The sequence below is a fragment of the Hippocampus comes genome, unplaced genomic scaffold (genome assembly GCF_001891065.2).
Source record: "Hippocampus comes isolate QL1 unplaced genomic scaffold, H_comes_QL1_v1.1 scaffold42, whole genome shotgun sequence".
NCBI lineage: Eukaryota > Metazoa > Chordata > Actinopteri > Syngnathiformes > Syngnathidae > Hippocampus > Hippocampus comes.
In genome coordinates, this window is record NW_017805107.1 from 785,252 (window position 1) to 801,639 (window position 16,388).

General features: G+C 43.1%; 2 protein-coding genes across 4 annotated transcripts in view; both read right to left on the reverse strand.

Moving 5' to 3' along the window:
• Positions 1-7,931, reverse strand: part of LOC109513169 (high-affinity choline transporter 1-like) — a 15,117-nt gene extending 7,186 nt beyond the window's left edge. For both annotated transcript variants that reach the window (XM_019865422.1, XM_019865423.1), the window contains exons 1-2: positions 7,804-7,931; positions 3,214-3,306 (exon numbers count right to left, since the gene is read on the reverse strand). The gene's annotated coding sequence lies outside the window, so the exon portion shown is untranslated. The remainder of the gene's footprint in view (positions 1-3,213; positions 3,307-7,803) is intronic.
• Positions 7,932-9,610: 1,679 nt separating this feature from the next.
• On the reverse strand, positions 9,611-12,555 carry LOC109513170 (high affinity choline transporter 1-like). Of its 2 annotated transcripts, none has more exons than XM_019865425.1 (5): positions 12,374-12,555; positions 12,078-12,176; positions 11,582-11,735; positions 10,724-10,941; positions 9,611-10,653 (listed from the first exon to the last, which is right to left on the reverse strand). In XM_019865425.1, the coding sequence occupies exons 1-5, from the start codon at positions 12,512-12,514 to the stop codon at positions 10,132-10,134; spliced, it is 1,134 nt and encodes a 377-aa protein (XP_019720984.1). In that variant the 5' UTR covers positions 12,515-12,555; the 3' UTR covers positions 9,611-10,131. The 2 variants fall into 2 exon arrangements, with proteins under 2 accessions (XP_019720984.1, XP_019720983.1); XM_019865424.1 differs by having other exon boundaries at positions 12,030-12,176.
• Positions 12,556-16,388: the final 3,833 nt, after the last annotated feature.

Genomic DNA, 16,388 nt, shown 5'->3' on the forward strand with positions numbered 1-16,388 from the left:
GTTGTGTAAATGTGATAAAAAGCTGTTGATTCTTACCTCATACAGTGATAGTGAATATTTATTATGCATACAATTTATTATGCATAACCGTGCTTTATTATCCAAGACAAAACGTGAATTATCAATATGAATATAAAACGCAAATAAAAACAAATAAATGTTATCATGCTGTTGCTACAAATGCATACCAAATAAAATTGAAAATATCATCCTCGTATATTTGAATAAAAAAGTATATACCTCGGAGTGCACCTGTCTATCGGCGAGGGGCGTCAGTGGAGCAGATTTCGTTGCTTGGTTCAGCCAAAGTAAGTACCCCAGCGCGTAACGTCTTTAGTTGTATCCGCTGACGAAGTTTGTTTGAAAAATGCCGATCCCAAAGAATAACTGCTCCGTCGAATGGCGATTTTGTCGGCATGTTTTTTCGCTTTTGTTGCATGATCTGTCAGTGCCACGCATCCACGGTTGCCATAGTTAATTAAGTCACTACAATACACACAATAAGCTTTGCCTGCTACGTCTGGTTTCTTCAAAAATTGTCCAAGAGCTTCTGTAACTTCGTCGAACTTGGAACCAATTTTAACCTTTACAGTGACTTTTCTGTCAAGCCAGTCCAATCGGAATTTATTCTTGACATTTGAGTCAATTTCTAGGATTAAAGACTCCTGATCTTTCGTCAAAAATTTTATAATTCCGCTCAAAACGATCCCAGAACAATGAATTTGCGAGACGAACAGGCCGCCATGAATCAGGTAAAACAATATGTTACATGCAATTTGATTGGTCCAATCGCTTGTCGTTAACCAATCGCTGGGCCGTTTATAATCGAGCTAAGACTTCCGCAACAAATAATGCCTTCAGTGATCTGATTAGTTGAAGCTTTCATACACGTCCAATCGCAGGGCTGTTTACAAACGGAAAACGGAGAGACTGTTCGGGAGAGCTCGTGAAAACTCGACGATAAGGTACCTGACCGCCCCTAAAATTTTCTCAACGGATTTAGACGATTCACAAAAATGATCAATTTAAGAAATAAAACGGCGGATTTCCGCGGATCCGCGGAAAATTGCCATGTATGATCCTGCTCGCAGAAAAGACAAAATATTCTCACTTGTTTAATCCATCCATTGACTTTTCACTGCTCGTGTTCAGGGCTGCGGTTAGCTGCAGGGACAATTTTAATTGGATGATACTGGCCTACGTTGCCGTTGCTGTGGAAACAGGTAAACGCCCCCTTGTGAATCAGCCCGCTCAGACATTAGCTCAAAGATCATCCTCGTGTTCAGGGCTGCGGTTAGCTGCAGGGACAATTTTAATTGGATGATACTGGCCTACGTTGCCGTTGCTGTGGAAACAGGTAAACGCCCCCTTGTGAATCAGCCCGCTCAGACATTAGCTCAAAGATAATCCTTCGACGAACAAAATGGCGAAAAGAAAAAAAGATGATGAGTATGGTTCACTTCAGGACGAATGGAGTGAAGGATTCGCCTTTGTGGAGAGAACAGGTTCTGCGGTGTGTCTAATTTGCAATGACAAAATACCATCGATGAAACGGTCGAATGCAGAGCGGCACTACGCTTACATCAAAATACCCTACGAGGGACAGCATAAAGGAAGCGTGCAAGCTACTGAGCAGTGTGCAAGCTAGCCAGCAGCAACTCCGCGAATGTACCCGGCAAGCTGACAATAATTCCGCTAGTTTTGCTGGATCGTTAACCATCGTGAGGAACGGAAAACCTTCACATTAATGGTGAGTATTACAACAACATTATTTGAAAGAATACAGTCAGAGGCTTATTATACGAACATTTTGTTGAATTCACGTTTGAAATACAGTATGTACAGGTATATACTGTGTATATCTTATATACACAGTATACACACCATATTGGCCCGAATATAAGACGGTGTTTTTTGCATTGAAATAAAACTGGAAAAGTGGGGGTCGTCTTATATTCGGGGTCTAGACATTATACCCATTCACGACGCTAGATGGCGCCAGATATCATTGAAGCGAATGCTGAACTTGACTCCCCAGGCCAAAGCGAACCCCTGTCACGAAGAAGAAAAATAAAAAATAGCAGTAAGAAAGAAAAAGAAGAAAATAATAGAAGAGATAACAGAAAATGGAGGAACGTAGCGACAATCTGGAGAAAAGTGGGTCGAAGATCGACCAAGTTAACCGGCAGCTGAGGAGAAGTTATGAGGTAATTTACATTTAAAAAACCAGAAGCCATTCATTTACGAATGTGATTGCACTTTAGTTTACATATTTTTACATTCTATCACTCGGTGGTGGCTTCGGCCATCCACTATGGCATTGTCTGCTGGTCATGCAGCATCTTGGCCCAGGACAGAAAGAGACTGGAGCGACTGGTCAGGAGGGCCAGTTCTGTCCTGGGCTGCTCCCTGGACACTCTGGAAGAGGTGGGCAACAAGAGGATGCTAGCTAAGCTAAAAGGTATGATGGACAGTCCCTCTCCCACCCCCTCCAGCCCGCCCTGACAGCACTGGGTAGCTCCTTCAGCCAGAGACTGTTACACACGCGCTGCAAGAAGGACAGACACCGCTGCTCGTTCCTACCTACTGCTGTCAGGCTGCTGAACAAAAATAAAATTCTGTGAAAAACAATTGTAAATAGCACAGCCACCTTACCTATATCTATATTTACATTGCACTTTCTGAATGGTTTACATTGAAACTGAAACATTTATTTCGTGAATGCAAACACTTTTTCTTCTTTCTTCTTTCTACCAATAATTTTGCTGCTGTAGACTGTAAATTTCCCCACTGTGGGACAAATAAAGGATATCTTAAATCTTAAAATGTTCAAATATTAAGATTTGAATGAGGCAAATAACATGCTTTTTCTCTCAAATATATTGTTATAATCATTTGTTTCAGATGTACTGTAATTATTTTTGGGATAAAAATTAATTTGGTGTTCAAAAATAGTTTTTCAAACTTTCAAACAGTCTTGAAAAAGAGGGGGTCGTCTTATATTCGGGCCAATACGGTATATAGCTCTCACTGAAATACATTTCCAAATATTTTGCTTTCATGGCTCTCTTAGTCAAAAAGGTTCCTGAACCCTTGGTTAGGGTTATAATATTGAGTTAAAATTTCCCAAATATGTGATCGATATTGCATCTGAATGATTACTTTTGATGAGGCCTGAGAGCAAGGCTAGAATTTTGAGATCAGAATACAGACCTGACAGGAACCCACAGTTGAGTCTGGCTCGGAGGACCTGCAGCCTTGATGGGATGGAGTTGAGGAGATATCCAGCACAACTCTCTGCTAGCCCTGCAAGTCCGGAATAGGCTTGCTTGAGACTTCAGGCAAGGATTTTCACATACAATTTTAATCACACCCCCCCCCCCCCACCCCTCCCAAAAAAAGACTGCTGAAAATTGTTGACTTTTCTACTCAAGAGAGCTGGGACTAGCTATTGGACTACATGCTTTCTTTCTTTATTTATTGTCAGGGTGAAATGATCCCATTTTCAAGATTCAATGCTATTTATCAAAGAACATTTTGCACTTATATTTTAGATTGATGGAATACAATTTGATTATAGGACATGAATTTCATATAGTAGTAATGTTTTATATGTATATATAGATATATACACACACACACACACACACACACACACACACACACACACACACACACACACACACAGACACACACACACACACACACACACACACACACACGTGCACGGAAAGTTACACTGCATTTCTGCATTTCTTGATATTATTTTGCAATGTGACGGTGCTATTAAGAAGTTGATGAGGTCACTTAAGTCCCTTGTGAAGAGCTCGGTCCAAACCTCACCACCCGTCGCTGCCCAAGCAGAAACAACAGATGGAATATGCGTTTTGTTATTGTTTTTGTGGAAGCTCCGTTTCCTTTGACTTTAAACCGTGAGTGGTGATAAACAGCTCAACGCCTCTTTTGTTTCTCGATTTACAGCTCCCACATTTCTGCTTTTTGTGAAGTGAGGTGGGGTGCCGCATTGCTCATATATCAAGGTTTTGCTTTTTAGTCGAACCAAAACAAAAAAAGTAATAACCCGAATGACGTCTAGTTCCTCAAAAAAACGACTCGTCGACTCTTGTCTCAAAGCCCCTCAGTCTTGTATCATGAAGAAATCAACTCACAAGTGCAATCACATTTCGCTGTCACCTGAAGAGATGTTTGGCCTGCCATTTTGGTTTTTCATGTTTGTCTTTCAATACAGAAGAGAACAGTCAAAAATAACCACCTGGTTCGATAGAGTACTCCTAGAACCTGGTACTCATTTAACCACACTGCAGCATCTGAGTTTACTTTCCAATCATTCGATCCATCCGTTTTCCGAACCGCTTAATCCTCACAAGGGTCGCGGGGCGTGCCGGAGCCTATCCCGGCTGTCTTCGGGCAGTAGGCGGGGGACACCCTGAACCGGTTGCCAGGCAATTGCAGAGCAAACAATTATTACGAAGGGAAACAAATAAACATTTCCAATTCATATTTGCAGTGTAATTAAATTATGTCTTAGCAAACTAAAATGAACGTCTTAATATTTAAATAATAAACCAATGAAATGTTCAAATACCGTGTTTCTGAACGATGTCTTCTATATCTTGTTGGACTCCCGGTGTGGCACAAGTCAAAAAAAGAGATTCTGTTGTGACTGGTTGTTATTGGTGTATGACTTGGTATGAAGTTACTGTTGTACTATTGCACTTTGGTCCGTTTATAATGTCACCTTTTAATTCTGTCACACGGAATCAGGAAATAAGTTACTCAGTGTCACGTTTGCCAGTATGTCAGCATTCTTCCGTGTTCTCTGCATCTCTGGAGTTACTTTGTATTTTCATCGATAAAGACGTTTGCTTTTCAACTTCTGTGTCATGTCTACTTTAACCCCACGCGTGGCAGTACATTCTGACCAGTCAAGGCCAAGCAGATTCCGTCAGAATCCGTCGAGCCTCACGCGTCACCTATTGCTCCGAACCATCCCTCAGTCTCGGATCAGGGGGTGATCGTTTCACCGGTTGCTGCTTCGACTTTTCACCATCAACCCCTCGTGTCATTCCTCCTCGATGGGTCACCCAGGGCGTCACAAGCCATACTTTGCCCTCAGCCTCATGCCGACCACCCCAGCTCTTTGTGAAGCGCACTTTTCCTCCATGTCTCTCTCTCACCTGTGCCGTCCACTTGCCCTCACGTTTCCCTTCTATTTTTACCGCTACGTTTTCTTTTCAGTTTCTCACTTTTCTGACTGCGAAGATGGCGCCGATTTGGTTTTCTTGGTCCCCAGTTGCAAATCACGCCCTTGTCAGTTTTTGTGACGATCCCTCAGTGTCTACCCCAGAAGTGAAAAAGTCTGCAGGAAAGGCCAAGAAAAGCATTTTTCAAAGAAGGATGCAACAGCCTGGTGAAATTAATGAATCACAGGCGTTACACAGCTATTGCAAGTTAAGGGTTATGCCATCAAATATTAAATGTCATTCACTTTTTAGCTCACTTGGAAAGTTTGTGCCTTCAAAGAAAATGTTCTCTGTCCTGAGTTGTTGAAGACATCTAGTTGTAAACACCCCGAATTAAAAGCTGGCCTTCTGAGCTTCTGTTTGACATTCATCTTTTGATCAGAAACCCAAAAGTCTTCAATATGCTGTCCGCTGTTGAACAGCGCCTTCCAATGTTCTTGTATATCTCCTCCTGCTGTCCCAAACAAGTCATTACAGTTATCGGATTACTCCAGGCCCAGAAGAATGTTCGAGCAATGCCGTGAACAATGTGTAACATCCATCCATCCATTTTCTGATCCGCTTCATCCTCACAAGAGTCGCGCGGCATGCTGGAGCCGATCCCAGCTGCCTTCGGCAAATAGGCGATGTACAACAACCTGAACCGTTTGCCATCTAATCGCAGGGCACACAGAGACAAACAACCATCTGCGCGAACACTCACACCTCGGGGCAATTTTAAATGTTCAATCAGCCTGTTATGCACGTTTTTGGAATGTGGCAGAAAACCGGAGTGCCTGGAGAAAACCCAAGCAGGCACGGAGAAAACATGCAAACTCCACATAGGAAGGCCGGAGCTGGAATCGAACCCGGTGCCTCTGCACTGTGAGGTCGATGCGCGAACCACTCAATCACCGAGCCGCCCCATGTGTAACATGTACAGGGTTTTAAATAATATTACATTTTTGAAACACTTAAGACCGTCAAACATTTTTAACACTAAAAAATGGTCGAAAAAGGCAGTAGGATACTGGTCACAACTTGACACTTTAAGTTTCTGAGTAGCACAGCGGCACCACCGACAGTGGAGTCTCGTCCCCGAACAGTTTTTACTGAGTGCGAAGAGCTTCTGAAGCAGTCAAGAGAATATGAATGAAATGACATCTCCAGCACGGGTGTTCGATTCAAGGCCCGCGGGCCACATGAGGCCCGCCACACCATTTTAAGTGGCCCACGAAAGTAAATCAAAGATGACAACTTCCATGATGCTTGCTAAAATCTGACAAACATTTTCCTGTGACCAAAGCCATCATTACACTGAAACAATCATTGAATACAACTTTATTCTTGACTTCTTGAAATAGTTTCAGGCATAAGGGCCCCTCCAAAGGAAACGGTAAATATGTGGCCCGCAACAAAAATGAGTTTGACACCCCCGCTGTAGTTTTGTCTGCAAAGAATTTTCCCGTGAAAGGGAGACCAAGGTTTTTAGCAGAACGCATGAATCCAAAGAGGCTTTTCAACAATCCATTTTAAGGCAACTACCAACCTCGCAGGATGCGAATTGTAATTTTGAAGCCCATATATTAACCCCAAGCCGTTTGTGCTTAACACCCATTTATGAAAAACTTTCTAGGACAGGGACGTCAAACTCATTTTTTAGCGCGGGCCACTTTGGAGTTAAGTTTTCCCTCAGAGGGCCATTACGACAGTGAAACCGAATGTTTCATCGTCACATTGTATTATTACCTGAACACAACAAATCAAATTGAATACAAAGCTAGTAATCAATCAGTCAACCGTTTGCTCAATTATTGTTCAAGTGAGTGTAGTAACCAGGGTAAAAAAAAAATGTGGCAAAATTTCAACTTTATTACACATGACAATTTGACATTTCAGTCCAGATTTGAACATCTGTCATGGAAGTTGACACACGATTTGCTTTCATGGGCCACAAAATGAGGTGCGCATGCATTATGGGGAAGACAATTGCCAAACGGAAATCATACAACCTGCAGTAAAGGATGCCGTCAAGCTGAAGGAGTCCGATCAGGGCGATCAAATACTTCTGACAACTATGCATCTCGAGATTTGTCATAATCTCATACCGCAGCACAGCCACGACACTCGTGAGGAGGATAGAGGAACGGACAAGCGACTTGAAGCGATTTTACACACCTGCAAAGCTGCAAAAAGGTAGGCAAGTCCGGAGCCCTCGAACCAAAACAATGTCTGCGAAAGGAAGGAAAAATCGTCTGGCGGCCAAGCCTGAGGGGAGAATTTTAGTGCCGACATTTTTTTTTTCTTTTTACAGAAGTACCAACGTCCAGGCTATTCTGCAAACGGAATTATCCGGAGAGGGGTGGATCCCACAAACGTTAGCCAAGGATAGGATGATGGACCAAAAAAAACGTTTATTAACAAAACGCAAGGCCGACAAAGTACAGATACAGATGAAACAAAAGGCGCTTGCGAAAGGCAAGGAAAATACAAACGGAAATTGCTCTTCTCGAAAGAAGATGATCACATCACAAGAAATACCGACGGACGAGAATTTAACAAACTAAATGACTACTTTCAAGAAAACGGGGATCAAGAAACAAGTAACGATAAAAACGAAACAGAACCTGGAGAGTCGAGAAAAGTGGACATGAACAAAGGCTTGAGCAAGGTGAATTGGAAGTTTAGTGGTTCTTAACCTGGGTCCGGTGAATCGGTCTCAAGGGTTCGACGGAGCCTCTGCCAAGGAGGTCCAGACAATACCTTACTCAACATGTCAATTAGTTATGACACGCCTGCTTGGCCATCACTGGCTGCAGATGATCTATATTACATTGCTTGTCCAATCAGTGCTGCGGGAAATTTAGTTCTCTCAGTAGTCAACGCGTGACTGTCGTGATAGTACGTCGTAAAATTGAAAAAAACTTAGACTTATGTCTTGAAATTGTATTTACTTTTTCATTTTTTGAACAAATGCGTTTTTTATGTCTTGAATTTGGAAAAGTCAGACTTGTGTTTTTCGCAAAGGAAGAGTTCGGTGAATGTGTATATGCACTGGTTGGGTTAAGAACCACTGCCTTAAATAGTCCTTTGATCATGATGAGTAACAGGTGTGCAGCTGGAAAGACCGAAACACCTCTGCCACCTGGTGGAGACTAACAGAAACGGAATCAAGACACATTCAAAGGTCCATCGGAAGCACACCGTTCACTGAGGTCCTTGCCAAAACATCAAGGATGATTAACTTTTATATCTATGTTTGTGAGAATATAAAATTGATGGAGTGCTTGCATGAGCAAGAATTTTTCCAAGACTCTTAACCACATTTGAAGTCCAAGGATATATGACTGATGTGCCCCGTGAGTGACTGGCAACCAGTTCAGAGTGCAGTCGGTCCTCCGTCCGAAGTCATCTGGGGTAAGCTCCAGCACGCCACCCCACTCACCCAGTCCAGTTCAGGATAAGCAGTGTTGAAAATGGATGGGTGGATAGATAATTGACTCAGGCAGGCGAGACACAAAGTTCAACCCTGTAGTGACTTCTATGTATGTACATAATTCACCACCAACTGCAAATGTGTGAATGCAATGTTGATATGCTTGTCAGAGAGTTCACGATTATTTGGTAACGGGGTAGAAATAATTGCAGTCCCTTTAAGGACCGCCATTTTAGTCTGCTTGTTTCTATGGAAACTGACTTTCGGCGGGCTTCGTTTGGCGCGAGTGTTTTTTTTTGGTGTGCTCATAAAAAAACACGACACACTCTCTCTCTGAGTGCGCACGTGAGAAATTGTCGCTTTCTTCGAGTTCTACAATTTCCACAACCCTTTATTTAAAGTAATGACCCATCTGAAGTCCCTCTCGTCTGACATTGTTTTACCAAGAAACTCACTTCTTCTTGCATGGCCACAATTTCATCAGGGGCGACTCTGCCTAAAATCTGAATTGATATTTATGGTCCTAACTTCAACCAGAAAGGTGTTCTCCCGAATAAATAATATCTCACAAACGAATTTAATTTTAGGAGCTAATCTGAACTGTTCTTGGATATCTCCTGTACGAAACAGGCTTCATGTTCAATTACTTATTAAAAGGATACATGAGTCACTCCAACAGAGAACACACCCGCATTGACTTCTGATAGATTCAAACATTTTGTGAATGTTTGTTTTTGGTTATCCAAACATTAGTTAGAATCAAAACCAAAACTAACATTTTGAGAACGTTCCATGGCAGTTACGCAGCCCGAGTAACACTGAACGTCAAGAGAAGGTTATCCGACAATGAATTTTTGGATATTGTGGAAATTGTAAAAACTCAAAGAAATTTCTCACGTTCACACACTGAGAGAGTGTGTCGTTTATTTAGCACACCAAAAAAGCTCCCGCGCAAACTGAGACCCGTCGAAAGTAAGTTTCCATAGAAACAAGCAAACTAAACATGGCGGTCCTGAAAGGGACTGCAATTACTCCTACCCAGTTACCAAATGACCGTGACAAGCATATGAAAAAACATTGCATTCACACATTTGCAGTTGGTGGTAAATTATGTATATAGAAGTCACTACAATATTGCTTGCCATGCAAGTTAACAAGAGTTTAATGCTGTACCGTTGCAGTTCGTGACAACATAGTTCTGTCTCTCAGTGTTTGCACATTTTTCGCAATTGTCTTCAACCAAATGTACTTTTTACAAACAAATCTCTGAATTCACTTTGCATCTTTGTTGTTCACAGTAGTGATGCAGGCAGGCTGTGATGTAGACTTACAGAGCCAGATGTTCACTTGCACATGTACAATGTTTTAAACAAAATGTATTATTCAGAATGCACCACTTCACAGATATATGCAATTTTAGCATACACTGAAGTTTTGGCAGATGCTATGAAGCTACAATGATGTATTCAGGACAAAGTTATTTCCCTCATGAGAAAGTGGTGTTGATGTCTCGTCCTCTTCTGCCTCAATTTTCTTTTTGAAAACATCCAACACATCCCAGGACTGAGGAATAACATTGTGATTGAAGCCAAGCTGGACCAGGCAAGACACAAGAACGACAACCGCCAGAGAAATGAACGCAATCAGAGTCCTGAAGGGAAAGTACTGCGTGATGACGCCATCATCTTCCCTCCAGCCCGGGTAGAGCAGCACAGGAGGGATGCCGAGTGCTGGGTCGCCGCTCAGCACACGCAGCAGCAGAGCGACCGTGTAGCCACTGATGGCGCCATAGCAATTGGCAGATCGGAGGAGCCCCACACAGGTCAACTGTGGGGTCACAACACAGTAGAGTAGGTCAGCAATGAGCATCCAGAGAGCAAGGATGCTACTCCTATTGAATGCCAGACCGGCCCCAGCCAGGCCCACCAGCAACACACAAATCCTGGTGACGCACTGCAGCTCTCTGTCTGATGCCTGTGGGTAAGCACACATCATGAAATTGCTCTGCTGAAGTGCAAAACCACTCACTGACATAAACACACACCTGCTTTCTCAAAGTCGTCTTGTATATGTTTTGCGTGAACATGGACGCCGATGACAGCAATGCCGAGTCCATGGATGACATCACTGCTGCTGCTATTGCGCCAATGCCCAACACGGACACCCAGGCGGGTGTGATGTAGGACAGGGCCAGTGGCAAGACATTCCCTGCCTCTCCACGCTCATAAGGGGGGGGTAGACCGTATTCTGTCTGGTTCCAGTCTTAGAGAGGAGGAGGCATACAGAATAACTGAGAACTTGTGACACGTTTCTTTAACAACTCTGTTGTCATCACATTGACAGTCGGGTGACACGAGTCGTGGGTCATTCTCCACAAATTCACCTATTTGGGTTTTGTTCCTGTGGGATTTTGTTTTGTTAAAATTGAATTCCAGTTTATCAAACCTTTTAAATCATGTTTGGAAGTGATTAATGACAAAAGCTGTGCTAAAATTTCAATGATTCAGATCATTTACATGTCATTTATGTACAGATGCAAAAGTATAGGTCCCAACATTGACCCCAGGAGGACACCATGTGTTACATCAAAAACACTGATTTGTACTATTCTAGTTTCACAAATGAGCGCCTACTCAGCACTACCATTCCAAGTTTTTCCTTCAAAGGCCAAACTTAGCGGTGACAATATTGAGCAGCGATAACATGTCCGATCTGTGTCACAGACCTTTTTCCAAGAGAGGGATGTAATTTTTACAGACACAACACAAATTTACAAGGAGGTTAACAATCACCCAGGATTATCTTTTTGAGAATTCAGACAATTGGACCTTGGGTTTTGTTCATTGTCGACAGGTGCGGCTACACAAGTTTAACTCTTTGTGGCCGAGCGCATCTTCCGTACCTGCTGAAGCAGCTGTAGCTCCAATGATCACTGATGGGATTCCCATAATAAAAGCAAAAGCTGCAGCAGCAAAGCAGGACACCTGAGCCTTGGATGAGGAGGCCGCCGCGAGGATCCTCTGGTGTAAGGATTGGCATGAAAGTCCACCTAAAGCCTACAATAAAGAGTAGAAAGTCACATCACTTCAACATGCAACAACGTTGAAAAACAATGAAAATTTTTTTTTTGTAATATTTTGTGCATGTCAATACTTCGTTTTTTTTCTACTTTCGGCCCTCCAAATTTTGCTGCTGTAGATTGCAAATTTCTCCATTGTCAGACAATAAAGGTTTGCTTATCGGAAGTTTTAAGCAAAAAAGTAAGGGAAACCTTTCGAAGTATCTGGATTCCTTCATCAAGTGACTATGGATTGTTGGAGAATGACACAAGACAAAGTAAAATATCTGACCACCATGAGAAAGTCATCAGTCCATTTTCCTGCATCTTCAAGCTTCACCTCTCCTATCCAAGAGTGGACGTTTGACTCATTGAGATGGATTGTTTGTGAAAGGTCAGTCACCGCGGGGCTGAGAAACATGAATGGGATACAGAGCCACTAAAACAAAAACAAAACACTTGTTTAGTGAAAAGAAATTACAGCCAAAACGGACGGCATTGACACTCTCAGATGGAACGACTGCGCGCGCGCGCACACACACACACACACACACACACACACACACACACACACACACACACACACACACACACACACACACACACGGCAATTGCGCAATTTTCTTGACAGCTCACCAGACTGACAAATATGAAGGACAGTTGGATGACATCGGTGTACGCAACTGCGTACAGGCCTCCGAGAACAGTGTAGATAATGGAGACAGCCGCAGAGATCAGGATGGAGAGTGTTGGCGATAGATCAAGGATGATGCTCATTGTTGCCCCTGGATATTATACACAATACAACAAGAAAAATAGCATTAAAAAATCTACACACACACACACACACACACACACACACACACACACACACACACACACACACACACACACCCCACATTCCCCCCACTATACCGTATTTTCCGCACTATATGGCGCACCAAAAAGTCTAAGTGCTGTGATTAGGTCACTTCGGTCCCTTCTGAAGAGCTCGGTCCAAACCTCACCGCCCGTGGCTGTCCAAGCAGAATCACCAGATGGAATATGTGTTTTGTTTGCAATGGTTTTTGTGGAAGCTGTGTTTACTTTGACTTTAAGCTGTGAGTGACTATAACAGCTCGAAGCCTCTTTTGTTTCTCTACTTACAACACCCACATTTCTGCTTTTTGTGAAGTGAGTTGGTTTGCCGCATTGCTCATATCTCAAGGTTTTGCTTTTCAGTTGAGCCAAAACAAAAAAAAAATAGGTAATAAACCGAATGACGTCTTGTTTCTTGAAAAACCCATTCGTTGACTATTGTTTCAAAGCATCTCAGTATTGTATTATTAAGAAATCAACTCACAAGTGCAATAACATTTCGCTGTCAAATGAAGAGATGTTAAGCCTGCCATTTTGGTTTTTCATATGTTTGTCTTTCAAAACAGAAGAGAACAAGCAATACAGTCATAACCACTTGGTTCAATAAAGAGTACCCTTAGAACCTGGTACTCATTTAACCACATTTCAGCATCTGAGTTTTCTTACCAATTATTATATCCTTCCATCCATCCATTTTCTGATCCGCTTGATCATCACAAGGACCGGAGCCTATCCCAGCTGTCTTCCTGCAGTCGGCGGGGAACACCCTGAATTGCAGGGCACACAGAGACAAACAAACATCTGCGCTCACACTCACACCGAGGGGCAATTTTGAATGTTCAATCAGCCTGTCGTGCATGTTTTTGGAATGTGGGAGGAAACCGGAGTACCTGAAGAAAACCCACGCAGGCACAGGGAGAACATGCAAACTCCACACAGAGAGGCCGGAGCTGGAATCGAACCCGGTACCTCTGCACTGTGAAGTCGACGCGCAAACCACTCGATCACCGAGCAGCTCATGTGTAACATGACCAGTGTTTTAAATAGTATTACATTTTTGGAACAATGAATACCGTCAAACATTTTTCACACAAAAAATGGTCGAAAAAGCCAGTAGGACACTGGTCACCACTTGACACTTTAAGTTTCTGAGTAGCACAGCGGCACCACCAACAGTGGAGTCTCGTCCCCTAACAGTTCTCACCGAGTGCGAAGAGCTTCTGAAGAGGTCAGAGAATATGAATTAAATGATCTCGAACGCCGGTGTTAAAATCAAGGCCCGTGGGCCGGATGTGACCCATCACATCATTTTAAGTGGCCCGCGAAAGCAAATCCAAGATGACAACTTCCATGATGCTTGCTAAAATCTGTCCCAAAATTCCAAATTTTCACATGTTGTAAATCATCAAGCATTTTCTTGTGACCAAAGCCCTCATTACACTGAAACAATCGTTGAATACAACTTTATTCTTGACTTCTTGAAATAGTTTCAGGCATAAGGGCCCCTCCAAAGGAAACGGTAAATATGTGGCCCGCAACAAAAATGAGTTTGACACCCCCGCTGTAGTTTTGTCTGCAAAGAATTTTCCCGTGAAAGGGAGACCAAGGTTTTTAGCAGAACGCATGAATCAAAGAGGCTTTTCAACAGTTAATTTTAAGGCAACTACCAAACTCTTAGGATTCCAATTGTAATTTTGAAGTCCATATATTAACCCTAAGCCGTTTGTGATTCACACCCATTTCTGAAAAACTCTCTATGACAGGGACCTCAAACTCATTTTTAGCGTGGGCCACTTTGGAGTCAAGTTTTCCCTCGGAGGGCCATTACGACAGTGAAACCGAATGTTTCATCGTCACATTGTATTATTACCTGAACACAACAAATCAAATTGAATTCAAAGTAATCCATCAGTCAACCGTTTGCTCAATTATTGTCCAAGCGAGTGGAGTAACCAGGGTAAAAAAAAATGTGGGAACATTTCAACTTTATTACACATGACAATTTGACATTTCAGTCCAGATTTGAACATCTGTCATGGAAGTTGATCTCATACCGCAGCACAGCCACGACACTCGTGAGGAGGATAGAGGAACGGACAAGCGACTTGAAGCGATTTTACACACCTGCAAAGCTGCAACAAGGTAGGCAAGTCCGGAACCCTCGAACCAAAACAATGTCTGCGAAAGGAAGACAAGGCTTGAGCAAGGTGAATTGGAAGTTTAGTGGTTCTTAACCTGGGTCCGGTGAATCGGTCTCAAGGGTTCGACGGAGCCTCTGCCAAGGAGGTCCAATACCTTACTCAACATGTCAATTAGTTATGACACGCCTGCTTGGCCATCACTGGCTGCAGATGATCTATATTACATTGCTGTCCAATCAGTGCTGCGGGAAATTTAGTTCTCTCAGTAGTCAACTAGTGACTGTCGTGATAGTACGTCGTAAAATTGAAAAAAACTCAGACTTATGTCTTGAAATTGTATTTACTTTTGCATTTTTAACAAATGCGTTTTTCATGTCTTGAATTTGGAAAAGTCAGACTTGTTTTTTGCAAAGGAAGAGTTCGGTGAATGTGTATATGGACTGGTTGGGTTAAGAACCACTGCCTTAAATAGTCCTTTGATCATGATGAGTAACAGGTGTGCAGCTGGAAAGACCGAAACACCTCTGCCACCTGGTGGAGACTAACAGAAACGGAATCAAGACACATTCAAAGGTCCATCGGAAGCACACCGTTCACTGAGGTCCTTGCCAAAACATCAAGGATGATTAACTTTTATATCTATGTTTGTGAGAATATAAAATTGATGGAGTGCTTGCATGAGCAAGAATTTTTCCAAGACTCTTAACCACATTTGAAGTCCAAGGATATATGACTGATGTGCCCCGTGAGTGACTGGCAACCAGTTCAGAGTGCAGTCGGTCCTCCGCTTGAAGTCAGCTGGGAGAAGCTCCAGCACACCACCCCACTCACCCAGTCCAGTTCAGGATAAGCAGTTGTCACGAAGCGAGGTGGTGGTGGACCCCAAAAAAGCAGGCAGGAGGGAGGAGCAGGTTGTACTTGAAGTGTATTAAAACAGAGAAAACTAAATCTAAAGCAAACATAATCCAAAGGAGCAAACAAAAATCATAACTGAAGCTAAAAGTTTTAGCTTCAGTTATGTGACCAGTGTCCGACTGTGCCGAGGCTCCGATGCTTGTGCCGAGTAAACCGGAAGAAAATCTGCGAAGCGCGCTTCGAGGCATGTGTCGATTACGCTTGTGGCCACGCCCAATGCCTCGAAACGCGCGTTGCTCCGCCCAAAGCGTCGCGAGACGGGATTCCTACGTCACCGCCAACAAATAGTTTCGCGGGTGATTCGAAATAAAACGCCGCAACGGGACGACAATGAGCTGACAGGTGACACTGACTAGAGGTAAGATCGGGCCGCCCGAGCCCGCGGGTCGGGTCTGGCTTCTCTCTCGCTGACTTTTTTTTTTGTTCGTTACGAGGCCGTGGTTCGCCAAAAAACAGAAGTGGCCTCATCACAACACGTACTGTACTAAACTCTCGCAATGACAATTCAAAGAACTCCTTCATGTCTCTATGATCCAGCCGTCATTGTTCTTTGTCTCGCTGCTTATCTTCAAGTGCCGCACTCGATTTTTAAGGACGTACTGCTGCTGTGGTGAATGGCCCAATTTTCACCGTCAAAATGGCGGACGGCCTTAAATTTTCCCCGTCCACCCTTAAAAAAAAATCTGTCAATGATGGAAAATTGTGGAGGGGTTTGTGTGTCCCAATGATCCTAGGAG

Excerpts from the sequence above, each read along its gene's own strand:
- LOC109513170 (XM_019865424.1), bottom strand. The coding sequence starts at position 12,514 with ATGAGCATCATCCTTGATCTATCGCCAACACTCTCCATCCTGATCTCT. Across the intron at positions 11,736-12,029 it reads CTGATGACTTTCTCATGGTG|GCTTTAGGTGGACTTTCATG; the intron begins GTCAGATATTTT and ends TCTTTATTGTAG. Across the intron at positions 10,942-11,581 it reads AGCTACAGCTGCTTCAGCAG|ACTGGAACCAGACAGAATAC; the intron begins GTACGGAAGATG and ends CTCCTCTCTAAG.